General features: G+C 50.7%; 1 protein-coding gene across 2 annotated transcripts; it reads left to right on the top strand.

The window, feature by feature from the left end:
• The first annotated feature begins 1,032 nt into the window (after positions 1-1,032).
• On the top strand, positions 1,033-3,630 carry EGR4 (early growth response 4). Of its 2 annotated transcripts, none has more exons than XM_045788402.2 (2): positions 1,033-1,388; positions 1,788-3,630. In XM_045788402.2, exons 1-2 carry the CDS (start codon positions 1,253-1,255, stop codon positions 3,104-3,106), a joined length of 1,455 nt encoding a protein of 484 aa, XP_045644358.1. In that variant the 5' UTR covers positions 1,033-1,252; the 3' UTR covers positions 3,107-3,630. The 2 variants fall into 2 exon arrangements, with proteins under 2 accessions (XP_045644358.1, XP_045644359.1); XM_045788403.2 differs by having other exon boundaries at positions 1,200-1,388; positions 1,791-3,630.
• Positions 3,631-21,088: the final 17,458 nt, after the last annotated feature.

Below are 21,088 nucleotides of genomic sequence, written 5' to 3'. Positions count from 1 at the left end.
GAAAGTTGGCTACAAAAACATTGGCAAAAACCAAAGGTTGGAAGCTTTCTACATGCTCATGGAGAGGGGACAAACTGACCTCCCTCACAATGGAGTATTATGCAGCCTTAGAAAAGAATGGCTCTTTTTGTTCAGACATGGAGCAATCTCTCAACTATTACAAAGGGGAAAAAACTACATTGCAAGACAGATTGTATGCTTGCATAGGAATTATTTTTCTGAAAGAATACACAAGAATCTTAGATGTTCGTACCTCAAGACATAGATGGGTAGGAAAAAGAGACCTTTACTTTTCAGTGTAGAATATACCCTTATGTACTAATTGACTTTTTCTCTCATCACTAACAAGCGTTATCGTCCTTTTTAATTGAATTATTTTTCCTAGAACAAACTAAAGAAAAGAAACTATTAAGAAAATGAAAAAACACACAAGTGGGAGCAAATAGTGAATAATGGCAAGAATCTCTGTAGTTTACTGTGTGCTCATGAAGAGAACTTAATAAGCTCTAACCCAGTTACTCTTTACAGTAAACTTACGAAGTAGATATACATGGCTCCATTTCACAGGTGAGAAAACTGACATTCAGGGAGATTAAATGACACAGGTAGTAAGTGGCAGAGAGAGAATTCGAATCCCTAACTGTGGAATCCCATAGCGCACGGGGCTTTTCCTCGCCGACGGCGGGCCTCTGCCTGCAGGCGAGAAGGGCGCTAAGTGAACGCCCGGCCCCACGCAGCGCGGCACCCCAGCGGGGCGCACCGGTGGCCCCGGCGCGCACGGGGTTCCACGCTCAGGGAGCGCGCGCGCACGCAGCGGCGCGGGCCCGGCGGCGGCGGCGGCGACGTCACAGCCCGAGCTTTCCTTTTCGGGAGTCCCCGGCACACATCCTGTGTCCATGTTTGGGCATTTACGTCACGGCGGCAGGGCCGGGGCCTCCCGAAATGGCAGTGGCCCGGGGAGTCGGAAGCCCTGAGCCAGCGCGACCGCTGCTATATAAGTGGGGGGGGCCGCGGATCGGGGGAGCCCGGCAGCGCTTTGGAGAAACGAGGAGCCGCCGCCCGAGGCCGGTCCCGGCGAGCAAGGGCGCCTCGGCCCCCCGACCCCTTTCCCAGAGGTGAACGCCTGGAGCCAGGAGCCCAGGTGCCTGGGTCTGTGAGGCGCAGGGCACCCCAACTGCTGGCCTCCCCGTCACCCGCGCGCAGCCAAGCCCAGCGGGCGAGGCCCCCGGCGCCCCGCAGCCGCCGCCGCGCCATGCTCCACCTTAGCGAGTTTTCTGGCCCCGACGCGCTTCTGGTCAAGTCCACCGAGGGCTGTTGCGCGGAACCCAGCACCGAATTGTCCCGGCTGCCCGGCAGGGACGCGCCGGCAGCTACCGGCTACCCTGGAGGTAAGGAGAGCCGCGGAGGGTGCTCAGACGGCGGCGCAGCGCGGGGGCGCATAGTGCCTGAGAACAGGCAGGGACTGGGACCATAGAGGTGTGGGGGTAGGGGTGGTAGGAGGCTCGGGGGTCCTGGGGTGTGCACCCCCATTCCCAGCCCTACTGTGCCGCCAGCGCCTCCGCAGGAGCCTGTGGGTTTATCAGGGCGTCCTTTTGCCTGTGCACGTGTGTTTTGCGTGTGCATGTTTGTGTGTGCGTCTTGGGGCGTATGCGGGCTCCTGCTGGATCACAATGTGCAAAAGGCACCTTTATGTGTCAGTACGCTCCAAGGGTTTCGTGGGTAGGCACTTGCAGACTCCGCGGCGCGCCCTTTAATGTGCCCGGAGCTGATTCCTGCTCCCTCCTCAGCAGGCGACTTCTTGAGCTGGGCTTTGAGCAGCTGCGGCGCCGGGGGGGACTTAGCCGATTCCTGCTTCCTGGAGGGGCCTGCACCCACGCCCCCTCCTGGCCTCAGCTACAGCGGTAGCTTCTTCATCCAAGCAGTACCCGAACACCCGCACGACCCGGAGGCACTCTTCAACCTCATGTCGGGCATCCTGGGTCTGGCACCTTTCCCCGGCCCTGAGGCGGCAGCATCCCGGTCGCCGCTGGACGCCTCTTTTTCCGCAGGCCCCGACGCCTTGCTGCCGGGTCCACCGGACCTTTACTCCCCGGATCTGGGCGCTGCCGCCTTCCCAGAGGCGTTCTGGGAGGTCTCACCCTCGGCAGGCGTCCCCTCACAGTGCCTGTATGAGCCTCAGCTCTCCCCGCCCGACGTCAAGCCAGGCCTCCGGGCGCCTCCGGCCTCTCCTGCGCTGGACACTGCCTCGGCCTTCAAAGGCCCCTACGCTCCCTGGGAGCTACTCTCAGCTGGAGCCCCAGCGAGCTGTGGGTCACAGGGAGGCTACCAGGCTGCCCCCGACGCCCGTTTCCCCTCGATGGGGGCCAAGATTGAAGACCTGCTGTCCATCAGCTGCCCGGCGGAGCTGCCGGCCGGTCCCGCCAACAGACTCTACCCCACGGGGTCTTACGACGCTTTCCCGCTGACGGCAGGTGACTTAGGGGAGGTGGCCGAGGGCCTCCCGGGTCTCCTGACCCCTCCTAGTGGGGATGGGGGGAGTAGCGGCGACGGCGGAGAGTTTCTGGCCGGTACTCAGGCTCAGGTTTCTCCCCTGGGCCTCCGCAGCACCGCGGCGGACTTCCCGAAACCCCTGGTGGCTGACATCCCTGGGAGCAGCGGCGTGCCTGAGCCTCCCGGGCCACCGCCGCCGGCCCCCTTCCCCCCGACCAAGGCGCGGCGCAAGGGGCGCCGGGGAGGCAAGTGCAGCGCGCGCTGCTTCTGCCCGCGGCCTCATGCCAAGGCCTTTGCTTGCCCAGTGGAGAGCTGTGTGCGCAGCTTTGCGCGCTCCGACGAGCTCAACCGCCACCTGCGCATCCACACCGGCCACAAGCCCTTCCAGTGCCGCATCTGCCTCCGCAACTTCAGCCGAAGCGACCACCTTACCACACACGTGCGCACTCACACGGGTGAGAAACCCTTTGCCTGCGACGTGTGCGGCCGCCGCTTCGCGCGCAGTGATGAGAAGAAAAGGCACAGCAAGGTGCACCTCAAGCAGAAGGCGCGCGCCGAGGAGCGGCTCAAGGGCCTTGGCTTTTACTCTTTGGGCCTCTCTTTCGCCGCCCTGTGAGGGGGAAATGGGTTTGTAGATTGAGGCGCCGCCGCCCGGCACGAAAGAGGCGACCTGGCCCGCCCGCCCCCCACCCTTTCCGGCACGTCCCGGGGCCGGCCTGTGGCCCCGCTTCCAGTTCCCTTGAAGTGCCCGCCGTTCACGCCTCGTTCAGCACCAGCTCCGTGGACAGCTCCTGCGGTCCCCGGCGCTGACTCCCGCGTCCGCCGCGCTTTAAGGGAAGTCCTCTCAGGCCACCCACTGAGTAGGCACTTCCTTGAGACTCAAGATAGTCTTTTGTAACTGGCTTGGCACACGCCCCACGCCCCTCATTAGACCCCCCCAGAGGCAGGCTGGGGCAGCGCCGAGCCGGTCTCGCGCGGGATTTTGTACAGCAATGTCGTTTCCAGCAGCCATTGGATGTAACGTTTTGCTTTGGGGTTATTTCCTTTTGTTGTTGTTAATTTTTGTAAAGCAGACGCTACTCTCGAGCAGTTGACAAAACTGTTTATTTTTGCAATTAAAATTATTGTGCTAAAAGCTTACTGAATCTGCCATCTAAGCTTCTGACCCATTCCCTCCAGCCACTCCCCCAGGAGCATATGTGCCAGAAAAGAAAGGAGATACTCACCCCAAAGGAATCACTACGCAGCCACAGTCATGCACTATGGCACAAAGTAGGCATTCAATAAATATATACTGAATTAACAAATGCATTTAATCACAACTGACCTAAGAGCTCAAGGTGTTTCTGCAACTTGAGAGTGATTGAGAGGCTTAGGTGTTAAACACTGGGCATATATTATCCTTACTCCTCACAGTCCTAAATGCAGCAGTATATATTCCATTTCAAAGATGAGGGAGCAAAATAGGTAACTTGCTGGGTAACCCGGCTAGGAACAGACAGGGTCAAACTCAGATCTGTCTGGCTCCAAAGCCAGGACTTTTTTTTTTTTTTTTTTTTTTACCAACCCCAGAATGGTGGCACCTCAGCTTAATAGCACTGTTTGGAAAGGCTTCCTACCAAGAAGTGAAATAGGTTCAGCAACTAGAAGGAGCCCCAGGCGGTAGCCACGGCAATAGAAGACTGCAGTATGGCAGTGCTGTTTGCGAACACCCAGAGTATTGGGTATCACAGAGCTCCAGCCAGTGCTCATGCATCTGTATGAGAAGCACATGCTGTCAGGGTCAAGAGGGACTCAGCATTCAGCCAGACCATGGATGGGCACAGCCAAGCCACACAAGGTGCTTGCCAGATTCTCACAGTCATGTTATTTGCTCACAGAGGATCTTGTTCGGGTGGCAACAGCCCATTTACCATCCAGCCATGCACCTGCCATAGTCGATTTTCCCTAGCTCTCCTTCCAGGTGAATCCTTCATGGCTTGGGGATGGAGTTTGGAACCAGAAGGGAGGAAAGCATGATCTTGTGTTGGGAAAGATGGGGAATGGATGCAACTTGGTCCCCCTTTACTCCCCGAACTCCCAACTCAAAAGCTTTTATACTCTTTTTGGCCACCTAGAGCAGACTCTGGAACATTAAAAGTCTGCTGTGTACCCTCTCTCTCCTCCCCAGTAACTCCTCTCTGGTAAGTAAAGGATAGGGCCTGTTTGCAGGCTTCATTCTTTTCTCTTTCAAGCTGAACTATTCTTAAGAGTGCCTTGCAGCCTTATGATGCCAGATCAACCTGGCTTCTGATCCTTTGACTTCTTTGTTCCTTCACTGTCAGGCATGCTCACCCTCCACCCACAGTCCAGTTAACCCGAGACAAAATTATGAAGTCAGAGAATTCCACCCATTTCTCTCCCCAGGTGTTAAGTGCTTTCCTGTGATTGAGTATTTTGTATCTAGTAGACCAATTTGTGGTAAAGGACTCCACATTACCTCTTCTAGAAGAGTTAACATTTTAAGAGTAGCCTGCAGAGGGCAATGTTTAACCCTGTAAAGAGGCTCAAATGATGGACCATCAGGCATTGTAATAGGTAAGCAGTAGATTCACAGAGACGCAAGATAATGATGATTATCATTAGCTTACTATTTAAGTGACCGCACCTTTCGTTAACAGGCATGGACCACCTGACTTCACTTTCCATGCAGAATAGGGTAAGGAAGAGCACAAAGGCCCAGATTTCAAGCAACTGGTTGCAAACCATACAACCTAAGCAAAGAAAGAAGGGCAGACAGGCTGTGGGTGGGTGGTGTCTAACCATGCCACCCTTATCCCCTTCAACATCATTCTATCAAGTACTTTCAGCTCTATCGTGCCCCATCTTGTCCTCACACACACACCTAAGCCTAAAAATATTGTGGGGAAAATTGAACCCCACAAGTGTGCCTTGGTCGTGGTGCTCGTGCCAAGAGCCCAGCCTAATTCTAGAACTCCCAGCTGAAAGGCCCTCGTAGTACTCCCAAGGGAAACTGTTCCATTTACTGGAGCTTCCCCTAGGGATTGTGAGGGAAGAGAATGTTAGGCCAGAGAACTTGGATCAAATAATCAGAAAATCTACCCAAACTCAAGACCCATGCAGAATCAGGAACAAACAGCTCTTTCTTACTTGCTCCTCTTTTTCATCTGGCCCTCAAAATGGGAGTGTTTTCCCAGACGTTCGTAGCTCTCACCTTCCCTATTTCAACACTCTTCTTGGAAAGCACATTCATTTCCAGGCCTTTAGCGATCACTGCTGCAAAAATGACTTCTAAGCCAGCCAGCCCAGTAGCACTGCAGCTGTAGCTCCTTGGTCAGGTTAATGAACACCTCCATACGGGTGTCTCACTGCCATTTAAAATACTATCTGTCTAAAACCATATCATTCTTCTATATACCAATTTCTGTTAATGACGACTGTCATTTGTTTGGGTCCCTAGACACACCTAAATAACTTACAGTTCTTCTGTGGGACTGACCCTTGACCCCTCCTTCCCCTATATCCAGGCTGTCACTCAGAACTGTTGGATCTCACTGAAGTTCTTCAGGGTCTTATCTACTCTCATTTATGGTACACTGTTTCCTTTTATGTATTGTAATTTTTGCCTGTGAGCTCATCTTCAGTGGGGATTTACCTGGGCAGTAATACTCTGTGGCCTGGGTCGAGGGCATGTTTTTCCTGAGCACTTTTGTGTTTGCTTGTGCCATGCATCGTAAGAGTATCAACTAATGGAGATCAGTCTCTATGTTAATTGCTTAGCCTGGGTTTCCTGTATCACGCAGGGGTTGTGAGTTCAGACTCTAACTCATATAGTTATACATTTCAAGGGAACTCCCCCAACCAGGGCCCCCATCAGCACACACAAGCAGTAAGTCTCCCTCCCCATACCTCCTGGGGTTAGTCACAGCACATCCCATGCTTCCATTTCTTGGTCTCCCAGTTCTATGCTCAGTTTTGGTCCATATAGACTTTCTTTCCTTTGGTTAAGCATTTTGGAGGTCTGTCATATTTTGTGAGTCAGTCCACATATTCTGTAGCAGGAGGGTCTCTGGTTTATCTATTCCACAATGCTGATTAAAACTGAAGCCAGAACATGTTGGTTCCTCTATTAAAATATTTCCTATGTTTATCTTCTCTGTGCCTATCGCCAGCACCTCAGTCCATACCACTCCCTGCACATAGACAAACACCATGGCTATGACAATCACATAGAATCACATAACATGTAGTTGGAAGGAATTTATAAGAACATCTTTTCTGACCCCTCAATGTATAGAGAAAGAAACTGAAGCCCAAGAGATCTGGGGATTTTCTTAAGGGCACACAGATGGTGACAAACTGAAGTGGGCCTTGAATCTGGGCCTTCCAGTTCCAAGACCAGCATATATCCCCATATCTAGTCATTCCACAAGTATTATTGAGCACCTACTGTATGCCAGGCCAGTGGTTCCTAACTTGTTTCCTTTCCAGTATACTTGAAGAATTCAACACATACATCAGTAACAAAGGTCACTCTAGTCCTGACTTTCACCATGGAGATCTAGGAAAGAGTAATTAAGAATCTTGATCAAGTGGGATAGAGGGGAAAGTTTGACAAAGCAACCCAGAATGCCTGCTATTCCTTCCCTCATCCCCCGAACCTCGGTACCCTGTTTGAGACAAGCCTGCACTGTACCAAGTTGCTTTCTGCAGTCTCTCTCCTTCCATTCCACATCGCACATCACTATTGATACAACTTCCCTAAAACATTATTCATTGTTGTAACCCAAAATGACCACAGCTTCCACCTTCCTACAAAAAAATACACACTGCAGTTAAAGCCTTCCGTATCTGATCCAGATTCATCTTCCACCCTCCTCTGTCTTCTCTTCCTTTGCTCTCTCCTCTCCCTTGTGTGTTATCCAAATCCTCCCACCCTTAAGCTCCTTCAAGAGCACAGACCGTGGGCTCCATATCATCATGCCTACTGCCCAGCACACTTAAGTGCTTAATTATTGTGTGGATTGGTTGGTCCCCCCAAAGGTCTAAAGTGTTAAAAGGAGAAAGGAAAAGAGAAGGGGGAAAGAGGAAGGAAGGAAGGTGTTTGGAGAGCACGAAGCTGAGAAAAGATCAAGAGGGAGAGATGGGAAGAAGGAGGACTGAGGTCCTGATCCAAGCCATGGGGGTCTCAGGAGTGGGACCACACGTCTGGCTGGTCTGTGCCTGCCCAGGCTTGCTGAGCCCATGATTCTGTACCTCAGCTCTGGGCCCCCAGATGTGTCTGTCACTCAGTTCTCTCTCTTTTGGTTTCTCTGGCCCACATGGAGTGGGATTCAGTTTAACATTTTTAGAACTGTGGTTCCCATAACAACCAAGCAGGAACTGTTGTCTGCGAAATGTAGCATGAGCGCACATGCACACATGCATACACACATATGCGCATGTGCACATACACGTGCGCATTCCACACACACATGTATACACACCCACATACATACACATGTGTATTCACTAATAGACACATACATGCACAGTGAACACTCACATGTGTACACACGCATGCATTCACCTACGCATGTACTCACACATGTGCACACGTGTGCATATGCACAGCTATATACCTGCGTGCATACACATATGCACAAAAGCACATGCATACATACGCACGCATGCCCTGGATTGTTTTTGCATATTCATAGGAAGCATAGAGTGAGGACAGACAAACATCACCAGAACAAAGGCAGAATCAAGACAATATATGGACATTTTTGGTTCTCTGCAAAAGCAGGAATCTGTCCCTTGGCAGAGGAGGGTTCAGTAGGCTTAATACATCAAAAAGGTCGTGTTTAAGTGCAGACTTCGGAGTTCATTGACTTGAGGTCAAGTCCTGACTGTGCCATTCACTGGGCTCTGAACTTTAGCTTCCCCATCTGTAAAGCAGGAATAATAATAATATGTACTTGATAGATTTATTAGGGCAACTGAATGATATGCATTAAATGATTAGTATGATGCTTGGCACTTGGCTAATAGAAGCTGTTATCATTTAGGTGTTAGAGGAAGTAATTTTTCACTTGCTCAATCAAAGAAGACTTTTCGGAGGAGGAAAAAAATTCAGGACCTCGGGGACAGAAGAGAAGACGTTGGGAGAAGGGTAGTTTGACCTGACTGGCTTATTCTGCCTCAGTCCTTATTAAATTTGCCTGTCCCCAAAAGCCACGAGACAAGTCTACAAATTACTTTCCTGATATTAAATGTCCAGTGCCTTCGCCTTAGCAGGAGTAGGATGGGGTCAAGAAAAGTTCCTGTCAGCGTCATTTATTGGAGAACCCTCTGGCTATGCTGTATTTCTGTGCTGCTGCAGCCAGACTGCCACTCAGAGCCTTGGTGCGCAACCCCACCCAAGCTCATCTCTGTGCCTTTGCCCAAGTACTACCCACAGCCCAAAATTCCATCTCTCCTATTCCTCATCCAAAGCCCAGTTCAGCCCTGGGCGTGATAGCCCTAACACCATGTCTGATTTCTCAGGCCCCACTGCAGCCCTGTGGACTCCTTCCAAGCCCAGGACAGCCAGATTGTTCCTGCTTCAGTGGCTGGATAGGCCTTAAGCCAAGGGCCCTCAAGATGCTCAAGTCCTAGGGAGCTGGGCTTCTCTCCTAACCAAGTTCTAGGCGGGGTGTGTGTGTGTGTGTGTGTGTGTGTGTGTGAGGTGGGAATGGAGGGGGTGGGGATGGGGCTGCGGTGGGTGGGAAGGAACCAAACCCGCAGGCGACAGTCTCTCTTCCTCTTTTCTCCCTGTCTAGGTCAGGGATGGCATTTGTGATAGGGACAAGTTCTCCTCGACGGTATCCTCAAGGGCAAAATTGGGTCCTGGGAAGTCAACCACTCGCAGCTTTCCAGGTTCCCTAGGGATGCCCAGAGGGGACTGACCCAAGCAATCTCCGCGGAGACCAGGCATCTGGCTGGAGGTCGCCGAGGGCACAACCTAGGGCGCGGCCCACGAGGCTGCTTAGTGACCGCGGCGCATATCCCAGGAGCAATGCAGCGCACCCGCCCTCTTCCTGGCCCACAGAACCGCCCGCCCCCCACCCCTCGGGATCTGCCCTGAGTGGGAGCAGGCCCAGCCAGGGTGGTAGGGCTAGGGCGGAGAGGTTTCAATTAAAGGTGGGTAAAAGAGGTGCCTGGGGCAGAGAGAGTGTACTGGGCGGGGCCGGGAGTCTGGAAGACCCGGACCCGCGAGGAGCGCGGCCAAGCTGTCTCTGCACCCCCAGGGCGGCGCCGCGGACCCCTCCCCCATCGAAGCCACCTTCAGCGGAAAACGTGGGGTCCCGGCGCAGCCGCTTCTGGCGGCATCTGCCGCTCCCCAGCTCGCTGGAGAGCCCGCCCCGAAGGAGGGGCCGGCTCCGCCCCACCTCCTCGCTGCCTCCCTCCCCCTTCTCTTCCTTTCCTCCGGCCGCGAGCCCCCTCCTCCTCCCTCCTCCTCCTCCTCCATCCTTCCCCCACCCGGTTTGTGTGCCCCTCCCGCTGCGACTGGCTGGGAGGCTCGGCCGCCCCCGCCCCGAGAGGGAGGCGGGGGCGCAAGCCGCGGCGGCCACCCGAGGCTGCGGAGGGGAACGAGATCCGAGGCCCCAGGGCGGCCCTGCATCTGGACACGGCACGCGGGGGCTGCCTGTGCACCCCCAGCCGAGGGCCGCGGGGCCTGGCCTCGCCGCGGGGTGGAGGAGGTAAGGGCGAGTCACGGGCGCGCTGCGGGACCGCTCCTGGAGAGAGAAGGCAGGGAGGACCCCAGCCGCTGCCTCCTCCTCCTCTTCCTTCTCCCCCACAGCCCTCGGGAGGCCCGCGAGGCTGCCGGACCGGGAGGGATTCTGGGCAGGCCAGGCCAGAGGCAGGGAAGGGGTTAATTTAAGGAATTAAAATCAGAACGTTTTAAGACCAGGCTTCCCATCCCCCCCTTCTCGCCAGTCGCTCCCCGAGCCAGGTTGGGGGGCGGGGGGCGGGCTCCAGACTCCACTGGGACTCTGGACCTTGGAGAGCAGGGCCAGAAAGAGGGAGGAGGAAGGCGAGCGCCCTCAAACCCAGCCCTCTCCACCTGCTTCTGAAAAGGGGTGGGGGAGGGGCTTGGTGTTGAGGCCTGGCTGGGCACCTGTGCGGGAGTCTGAGGGTGGGAGGCTTTGGGTGTCTGTGTGCGTGCCGGTGTGCATGTGTGATAGTCTGGACGATCTGGAGGTGTGCATGTGTGTGCACGCAGATTTCTCTCTCATAGCCCAGTGCCTCCGTTGGTGACTGTCCACGGTGATCTGGATGTGTGCTCCTCGCTGCATTGCTTTGCATGTGAGTGTGTGACACGGCGCCTGTGTGCACTTGCCATGGTGTGTCTGTGAGTGGAAGTGGGGCCTGCTCTCTCCTTAGGTCGAGTGTGCAGTGAGGAGGAGCCGAGGGGGTTTCCTGGGTGTGGGATCCAGGTGCTAGAGCCATGTGTGTGTGACCTTGGGAGGTGTGTGCATGTTGGCAGGAGCACAAGAGTGAAGGGGATCTTAGAACAGAAAAGGCAGTGTCAGGGCTGCCCGGAAGCAGGGGACTGGATGCATTGATCCCTGTGGGTCTTCACTAGGCTATAGTGACTGGGAGGTGCACATGTGGTGACCACAACCCCAGGTGTGGAGAGCCAGAACCCGCTCCTTGGGGGATTTGGAGGGATTTGGAGAGTCAGGGGGCATTCCTTTATTCTCCATCCACAGGGACACTTCCAGCTGCCTCCCCATCCTTAGAACACCTCCTCCACCTGCTGGCAGATGTCTCCTGAAAGCACTGAGCTTAGAGCTTCATTTCTTTGGCCTGTAAAGCCATCTATTAACATCCAAATCTTCCTCCCCCATTTCTGTAAGTTTCACCTTCTCTGCTCCTTTCCTGCATGCTGATTTTTATGGAAAGAGGGAGAAAAAGCTCTTGGGCCCAGAAGGCCAAATGAGAGGTAGAGGAGATGCCAGAGGCGTGGTGGGGGACCTGGGGGCAGGGAGAATGACCATCAAAAACCAAACTCCGCTAACTTATCAATTTTGCCTGGTCTGAATTTAATAGAGAAAGAGACGGACAGAGAGAAAGTTTGGTGATATGCACACACTTGTTTCTAGATTTAGGGATGCCTAGCGTATTTTTGTTTTTGGAATATTTATAGCTGGAAGGGGGTGATGGTTGTTGAAAGGTAATTGCCATCCTGCCTTTGAGTTCCCTGGACTTTCCTGCCTCTCTGGAAGCCCACCACTCCTTTTATTCATTCCTTCAACAAATTCATTCCTTCAACAAAAAAACAAAAGCCCACCACTCCCTATTCATTCCTTCAACAAATATTTATTGAGCACTACTGTGGGCCAGCCAATGAATATTATAGCGTTGGTGTGACACTCTACTCCCAAGCAGAAGGAACATGTGTTAAGACTAAGAGCATGGGTTTTGAAGTCAGTCAGGTAATACTTGGTTCAAATCCTAGTCTATCACTCATACACTGGTGTGTAACAAACCACCCCAGAATGTAGGGGCGTAAAACAACAGTGATTTATTGTTTCTCATGGTCTGTGGGTTGGCCGTGACTGTGGCCATGGCTGTGAGCTCACGTGGCACCTCTCAGCAGCATTCAGTTGAGGGACTGGCTGGAAAGGAATGTCAAGATGGCCTTTCATCCTCCAGGGTCTCTCTACATGTGGCATCTAATGAATCAGTAATTTAGCCTGTTTTTTATATGGCAGCTGGATCCCAAATGGATTCCAAGAGGATAAGCCCTCTGGGACAAATGCTTATCAAGCCTCTGCCTGCATCATTGGCCAAAGCAAGTCACACGGCCAAGCTTTGAGTTAATATGGGAGAGGACCGCATAAGGGCAAGAATCCTGGGAGGCATGGTTCCAGGGGGCCATCAAAGCAACAGTCTGTTACAGTCACTTCCTGGCCTTGGGCAAGTGATTTGGCCACTCTGAGCCTCATTTTCCTCCTCCTAAAATAGAGACAATACCATCTACTTGGCGGCACTGTCATGAGGGTTAAATGAGAAGCGTGGTATCTGGCCAGGGTAATTAGTAGGTAAACGTTCACTGTTCAGATTATTAGACTGTAAGCATCTTGAGGGCATGACTGTCTTATTCATCTTTGTGTCTGCAGTGGCTGGCATGGCCCTTGTGTTTGACATCTTTTTTTTTTTAAGATTTTATTTATTTATTCACACGTGTGTGTGTGTGACAGAGAGAGAGAGACAGAGAGAGAGAGAGGGCACACAAGCAGGGGGAGTGGCAGAGGGAGAGGGAGAGAATCTCAAGCAGACTCCCTGGTGAGCGGAGCCCATAGAGGGGCTCGATCTCATGACCCTGAGATCATGACCCAATCTCAGGCCAAAATTAAGTTGGATGCTTAACCGATGGAGCCACCCAGGCACCCCTGGTTGACATCTTTTTGTTGCGTGGATAAACTAGAATGAAGCAGAGAGGCCCTGAAGCTTGGAGCTCTGCCAGAGTGACAGAGTCAAGAAGACACAGCAGGTTACTACTGCCCAGTCGGTGGGAAGTAAGCAGAGCCAGGGAAGCACTTGTTATTCCAGGTGATTCTTAGATTGACTTAATTATAACCAGATTCATCCAGTTCCATGATCATGAGTGGTAGAAATCACTTTGGCTACATGAAATCAATCAGTTCATCCATTATTCAGTGATTCCTCTAAGAATGACATACTGATGTCTACTGTGTGGGAGGGAAGTATGAGGGTGAGTCATTTGCATTGTCCTTGCCCTCCAGTGTATGCGTAGGGCGGGATCTGATGTGCAGACAGGTCCTCGACCATCCAGCGTATGACACCTGTTACCATATCTGAAGAGCTATGGTAAGGAGTGATTCATGCTGTGATGTGATTTGAGCTGAAGGAGGGAGTCGAGGAAGGCTTCATGGAATGGGTAGCCCTTGAGCTGGGCCTGCAGAATTCACCATTCGGAGATGGGAGACCCAGGAAGAGGGACCAGCATGAGCCAAGACTTGAGGCTGGGATGGCACAGGGCCCTTCTCAGTGGCACAGGGCCCTTCTCAGTGAAGCTAAGCCCCACAGGACTCAGTAAGGACGCAGCTGTAAGCAGATGCAAAGGTAGGCTGGCAAGGCTGAGTGGGGCCCGCCTTGAGGGCAGTCAAAGCATGGTGGACATTACCTTCCAGAAAGTGGCCTGACCTCAGAGATTTCTTTTAGAAGAAGTGTGACATGACTGGATCTGTATTTGCAGAGAACATTGAAAGCTGGTGGAGTTAGAGACTGCGGTTAGACTGGATCTGTATTTGCAGAGAACATTGAAAGCTGGTGGAGTTAGAGACTGCGGTTAGCAGTGGTATCAGTGGACCAGATAGAAGGGGCAGGGGCTAGAGGAAACAATCAAGTATTTAGAAGGCAGTATTACAAAAACTGGGGATTGATGAGGTCTGAGGGGGACTTGGAGAATTCAGAGATGCCTCGGGGGTTGCATCCAAGGTGCAGAGTAGATAATGAAGATGTTGGTCAAGATAGGAAACGGGAGAAAGAAGCAGGCTTGAAGGTGAATGTTGTGCTATTGTGAGTTCATTATTAGCCATATTAAGCTCTGAGCCACCTACATTAAAATATCATCCTTTTCATCCTTTCCCTCTCTACAGGCTGCTTGTAAGGAGCACTTAAAAAAAAAAAAAGAATTGCTATAAATGTCAGATCTAAGGCATTGGGTAATGTGTGCCTCGGGAAAGCGGAAGTGATGGTATAGATTAGAATTAGGTTATCTCTAAGATGCATTTAAATATGTTCAGGTGTCTCTCATCTTAAAAGCTCCTTCTGGAATCTCCCACGCTGCCTCTTCCCCCTTCACAATTGAGCTTCCTGTGTCCACTCACTGTCTCTGTCTCACTCTCCCCTCAACCCCCTCGGCCAGGCTCATCAAAGTGGTGCTCCCTGAAGTCCCCAGTGGACCCTTTGCACCTCTGACTTGTGTCATCAACTTCTGTTTACACCATGTTTACACTGCTGCCTGCTCCCTCCCTCCTTGACATCCTCTCTTCCCAGAGGTTTCCCACCAGAATTCCCATTGCTTCTGCTGGTTCTTAGGAACTTCTTGGTTCTTCTCCCTCCTCCACCTCCCTGAGGATCCACCTTTCCCCTGCTCTCCTCTCTCTGCACCCTCTCCCCAATCCTACTCATCCCCTTTTATGCTTCGGGTGCCGTAACTGTATGTTTGGCTCCACATCACAAACGATGTACCAACCATCTCTACTTCCAGGGCCCACTGGAACCTCAAACTCATGCCATCTATAACCAAACCGATCTCTCCCCAAACCTGCCTTGCTTCACTTTCCCTCCTAACTGAACCACAGTCTCCCATCTACCTAGATGCTCACAACCCCAACCTGAGTTTGATCCTTCACTCCTCTCTTTAGTACCAGCCACAATCATTCTGTCACCAAGCCTTCTCGACTGTCCTTCCTATCCGTCCTTCTCTTCATTGTGCGCCTGCCGCCTTGGCTGTCACAGTTTCTACTTCCAGCAGCCTTCTTCCTGACCTTGATCCTCCGTAGGCCATTCTCTCCACTGTACCTCTGATTAAGTCCTGGAGTTCCTTCATTCCACAAACACTTACCTAAGCAGCTACCCCATGCCACGCAGTGCCGGAAGTGCCGGGGAAGGAGCAGTGACTGAGACAGAGCTTGCATTTTAGTTCCCAGAGGGAGGCATGCTTTTTTGTCTTTGTGGATCCTGTCCTCCATGCTCAGAATGTCTCTCTTCCCCTCTCCCAACCTCATAATTACACTTCCTCACCTGACTCTACTTTGATCTTCCAGAGTCATCCTAGATGTTACCGCCTCTGGGGGTTCCTCAGTCTCCCAATTCCTCAAGCACAATTGAGTATAGAATCCCATGTTTGTACATAGCATTGATTTCATGACCATATCATCTAATACCTCAGTCTGTCCCCGGAGACCGCAGGCTGTTTGAAGGCAAGATCTGGGTCTTGTTGGTCTGGGTGTCCTCAACATACCTAGCATGGCATCTGATACAGTTCATGGCACAGAGCAGGGACTCAATAAATGTAACATGAATGAATTCATGTTTTAATAACGCCCAGGGGAGAATTCTAGGCTAGAAATACCGATTTGCGAGAATGTGAGGACTTTTGATCACAATGGACAGAAATCGCATTCAAATTACTTTATGCAAAAAGGGATATGTACCAATTCAAATAACTGGAAAGAAGGGGGATGAGTGGGTTTGGGGCATGACTGTACCTGGGTTCTCAAAAATGTGGCGAGGACTCTTTCTAGCTCTTGGCTCAGCTTCACTTTGTTGCCATATTTTTCCCCCGCCACACGTGGACTTTGTCCATGTGGTAGATGGAGGTTACACAAGGCCATAGACAGCTTCATCGTCCCAGCGTGTGATCCCAGAGGAACAACAGACTCCTCAGTCTTTCATTTACATTCCCAGAGAAGGACTCTGTTGGCTCAGCTTGAGGAATGTGTCCATTCTGGGGTCATTCATGGTGGCCAAAGAGATGGGGGCACCATGATAGGTCAGGCCTGGGTCATGCAGCCCTGTCCGAACCACAGGGAGGGGGGAGGAGCAGCTTACCAAAGAAAGAATGAGATGTTGTGTCAACAGAAGTTGATAAAAATACAAATGTCCACTGCAGGAATTTGCAGGGCCTACCTGGTAGTGGAAGCCATGAAAATGCAAGATTCTCTGTGTTTCTGGCAGAGTCCATGAGAACGTGACAGTAGACAGGAGCCAGGGAAGACACACATCTTGAGATGGTTGGCCTTGTTTGAGGAGATGAGACTCACACATCTGAAAACCTTACCAAAAAAAAAAAAAAAAAAAAAGACAATGCCTCTGGTTCAGCTTGAAGAATCCTTCTACCCAATGAAAACCTTCAGCTGGACTGAGAGGAAAGGAGACTTGAGCTAGGCTTTTCAGAAGAGGGAAGGATGCGGATGCTGAGGGGGCAGGTCCAGGCTGAAAACGGAGGCAGGTATTAGGGCTGCAGAGGTTGCTGATTTGGGGAGACTAGAATGCAAAGGAAATCGCCAACTGTTCTGTCATGATACGAATAATACAGGACTGTGATCAAATTTGAACAGGCAACACTTCCATTTTTCTTTTTCTTCCTCTTCTGCCTCCCTCTCCCTCCATCACGTTCTTGCCTGCATTCGGGCAAAGCTTGGGCTCATGCTGAGTGTGTACATCTAGGCAAAAATATTCCTAAGAATGATTCATAGTCCTTCCTCTGCTCTGGCCTGTGGAGGGAAACTATGGGGCAGGCTGGCTCAGGTCTTACGAGCCACCTGGACCTGGAAAGTCCCTTCCTTCTTCTACCTTGCACAGCTACACACAGGCCTGCACCCCCAGACTTGCCCGTCTCAGAGCTTGGCTAGCAGGGTGTTGTTCAGGAAAAGGGTGCTTCGAAAGTAGATGGGGAGGGGAGGGGGAAGGCTGGCCAGTTCTGATGCCCCGAGAGTGCCCGCACAGAAGGGACCGGCACTTAGTTGGGATGGGCAGGTGCACATGGGTGCCCTGATACCAGGCTGACCATACGTTACAGAATAACCCTGTTCCCGAACAGTTGTGTGTATGTGAGCTGAATTCTATCTAAAACATCTCTGGTCACTTTGCCAACTTCTTTAATTTTATCTATAGTTATTAATCTATTCAGGTTTTCTATTTCGTCTTGAGTCAATTTTGATAATTCATATTTTCCTAGAAAAATATTCAGCTCATCCAGATTTTCAAAAAATTTGGGCCAAGGGTTGTACCTGGTAGCATTTTAGTAATTAAAAAAAAATCTCTTGTGAGTGGTTATATTCCTTTTCTCATTCATAGTGTTATGTGTTTGTTTTCTTTCTTTTCTTTCTTTCTTTCTTTTCTTTCTTTCTTTCTTTCTTTCTTTCTTTCTTTCTTTCTTTCTTTCTTTCTTTCTTTCCTTCTTTCTTCCTTCCTTCCTTCCTTCCTTCCTTCCTTCCTTCCTTCCTTTCTTTCTTTCTTTCTTTCTTTCTTTACCACTTTGAATAGATTTGCCAGAAGACAGTTTATTTTGTTGGTCTTCTCAGAGAAATGTCTTCTGGATTTACCTCTTGAGGCCACTTTTTGGTTTCAATATACTTAAATGATGGTGATGTTAAAACAGTGACTAAGTGTTTTTTTAAAAAGAAATGTAAGTCCTTGTCTTATAGGTACTAAAGTACTTTTTGGGTAAAATAATAGAAACCCTTGGATTTGCTCAAAATTATCCAGTGGTGGGGGTGGGGAAGTGCAAGGCAGGCGAGCAGGTACAGATGAAACAGAATTATTGTACGTTGGTCACTGTTGAAGTTGGATGGTGGGTACACAGGAGTGTAGCATCAGATTGTCTTTTTGAATATGTGTGAAAATGTCCATAACAAAAAGTTATGTTTTTTTTTTAAATCCTTGTCTCACCATGCATACCAAAAATTTTTGGATTTTAAAACTCCCTTGTATAAAAAGGAAACCTGATAGCCTGAAGTATTTGTATGCTACCAAGTCACTGTCAGTGTATGGTATTATGGTTATTTAAGGCCCTTAATTTAAAAAATTGCTCTAGACTTTTAAAAAAAGGTAATCACAAAGTATAAAAAGAAAACATATATAACTGTTTATATAGTCTTCAGGTAGGGCCAGACTTACTAAGCATGTTAACAAAATCAGAAATCCTAAGGACTTTTACTGAAGCCAACTATCAGCTTTATTATATCAGTAAAGACCATAAACAAGCCCATCAACACACTGGAGAAGACCATTTGTTGTAAACGACAAGGGATCAATATTAGAAAAAGCCTTTGAAAATCAATAAGAAAATACAAATGTTCAGTATAAAAATGAGCAAAATAGTGCATAGGCAAAGTCACCAAAGAAATATAAACGACTGCTAAATGTGTAAAAAAAATATCCAGCTACAGTAATCAGAGAAAGGCAAGTAAAACAGCCAGGCCACTTTTTACTCTCAAATTGGCAAGAGTACAGTTTTGAGGCCAAAGGCGAAGCTGGGTTTGGCTGCAGTTGGCAGATGCTGGGAGCCATTGAAAGAGCATGAGCAGGAGTGGTCTGTAGACAGAGGAGCCTGGTGCCTAACAGGGGACAGAAGAGGGCCCGAGCTGAAACCCGGGCCAGCGGTCTGGGTGTGAGGAAAAGCACAGAGCAGGAGAAGAGGACCGCTAAAGGAAAAAATCAACAGGTCTTGATGGTGAGCAGAAAGCGAGGTCAGGATGGCCAGTGGTGTGGTGTGACTGGGAGGACAGTGGCACTGTTGAAGGAAACAGGGATGGATCCTGGGGAGTGGGTGAGGGGAAGTCCAAGGTTTGCTTTTTGACACCAGGGGTCATTAAAGTTTCAGGCCCATCTGGATCTGGGTGATCAAGGGAGGCCATCTCAAGGGAGTCTTTTTGTTCTTCTTGCCCAAGGAGGATAGAAATGGGCACAAGCAGCTCCAGGCTCACATTCTACCAGCTGGGCACAGGTCCTGGAGTGGCCATATTGGCCTGGAGTGGGAAATGTGCCCAGGATGAACGATCGCTGTGACTGATGAACAGGCTAAGGTCACAGGCGCTCCCCTCCAAGCCTAACCCAGAGTGGGGGGAATGGTTCTCCAAGGAAAAACTGGGGGTCTAGCCACAAAGGGGGACGGGAGCTGCATAGCAAAAAAGAATAAATGCCCACTGCATCCCACCTCTGGCCAAGATCTACACAGATCCCGCTACTTGTAAGTTTTTAAAATGTTTCTCTTTATCATAACACAACTATCCCTCAAAAAACTTAAAATACACTTGTCCCATCTCCAGAAGGAGATGTTCCAAGTTCTCATCCACTTAGTGCGTCCAGCCCCAATTCAAGATCTTGGTGATGGGCTGTCTCTTTGGCAGGGTACTGGGCTAGCCCCTCACGGTCTTTCAGTTTACAGCTGGACCGTGATGGAGGAAAGATCGGATAGCTGAAAGAATAAAACCTTCTCAGCTTAAGAAGGGAGATGAGGAAAAACCCTCAGTGGTCACAGACCCATCCGTGGTCCACACGCTTGACCAGTCGGTGAGGACGAGGTTCCCTGACTCCTGTTTCTGGCTGCTTTAGTTCTGCCGTCACGAAGAGCCTCACACTCTGTGCCACGCAAAAAAGGGGCATTGGGGGCTCACGGATGCAATTTAAGGGGCGGGGAACATTAGGAGCTGAGTAATCCCCGGCCTTTGTTTTCCAGGTTTGTGGGTTTTTCTGGCAATACAATCCCTTTAATCATTAGGAAGCTTTCAGTCAATTTGCATTCAGTTGTCCCCAGAGCCATTAACCAAACTAGAGACCTCATTGGAAGTTGTAATTCTTGAATCAAGTCCCTGGTGATAGTGTTGGGGGAGGAGCAGGGGTCATCTCTTAGCAACAGCCCTTGGTGCTCTGCCCATCCCGGGAGCCCAGGGTTCTGTTGCTTCTGGCTAGGCCTCTGCCCTGGGCCACTGCAAACCCCTCTTCCGGGGCAGGAGGCAGAGTTCATTTACTCCTTCCCACTTAAGCTGTATCCCAGTGGAAGGCTGTTTTGATGAAAGCAGTGGTTGCTTCTGTCGAGCTGGGAGGGCACAGCAGGAGGAGTTCTTGAAGGGCCTGAGGAGTCAAGAGCCTGTCAGGGCCCAGGTTTGTCTCTCTGTATGTTTCCAGCCTCCCTGTCTTTGCTTGAGCTGACTTTAGCTAGAAGCAGAGAACTGGCTCTTAATTATCTGACTCTCAGCCATATTGGATTACTAGCCTCAGGCAGAAAGTGCCTCTCTGGGCAAAGCAGCATTTTCTTCCTCTCTGCTTTCAGATGTGCCCCTTTCAGCCAGAGTGTGTCTCTTTCTTGTTGGACCTTACTGAGGCCATGGGAGAGGCCACACCCCAACACGGTGACATTTTTCTACAAGTCCCCTAAAGTTCCAGGTAGGAACATCATCTGAGCTCCAGAGACAGTGGGAGAGTTTCATCAGCTGCTTTGCTGCTGTGTGACAGTGGTCACCAACTTCTGAGGTGGGAAGACGTACTATCTTACTTCCCCTCTTAGTTCGGCTAATTCCTCCTTAGGGTCTATTCCTTTAAAAAATTCCATTTCTCATTCTAATTTCTGGGTTAGGACTTCTTTCTAGTGCAGATACCACAGACCCGACTCCAAATGGCTTAAGCACCGAAGGGAACGGACTGGCTCACCCAACTGAACAGATCGGATCTCAGTGTCTCTGAGAAATCTCTGTCTCCATTTCAGTTCTGCTTCTCTGCGTTGGCTTCATTCCCAGAAGGTTCCCCGCTCAAAGAGGCAAAGAGAGCCCCTGCAGCTCTAGCCTTCCCCATCAGCTTAGAAACCTGAGCCCAAAGAGGATGCTTTTCCCCAGTACTTCCAGAGAAGTCCTAGAGGGAGGCATGACTCACGGACTCAACTTGGGTGATCTCTGCCCATCCCAGGACTCTGGCCAGGTCTATATCACTTTCTTACACCTGAAGCCAGGGTGGACCATCAACCCCCACTCAGACCACATGGACTGAGAAAGTGGGGAAGGAAGAATGGTTCTCCAGGGTCAAAGCAGAGTGATTT

This window comes from Ursus americanus, chromosome 7 (assembly GCF_024610735.1).
Source record: "Ursus americanus isolate L20-20 chromosome 7, mUrsAme1.1.p, whole genome shotgun sequence".
NCBI classification, from domain to species: Eukaryota; Metazoa; Chordata; class Mammalia; order Carnivora; family Ursidae; genus Ursus; species Ursus americanus.
This window is presented reverse-complemented; position numbering and strand designations above follow the sequence as displayed.

Excerpts from the sequence above, each read along its gene's own strand:
- EGR4 (XM_045788402.2), top strand. The coding sequence starts at position 1,253 with ATGCTCCACCTTAGCGAGTTTTCTGGCCCCGACGCGCTTCTGGTCAAG. Across the intron at positions 1,389-1,787 it reads AGCTACCGGCTACCCTGGAG|CAGGCGACTTCTTGAGCTGG; the intron begins GTAAGGAGAGCC and ends CTCCCTCCTCAG.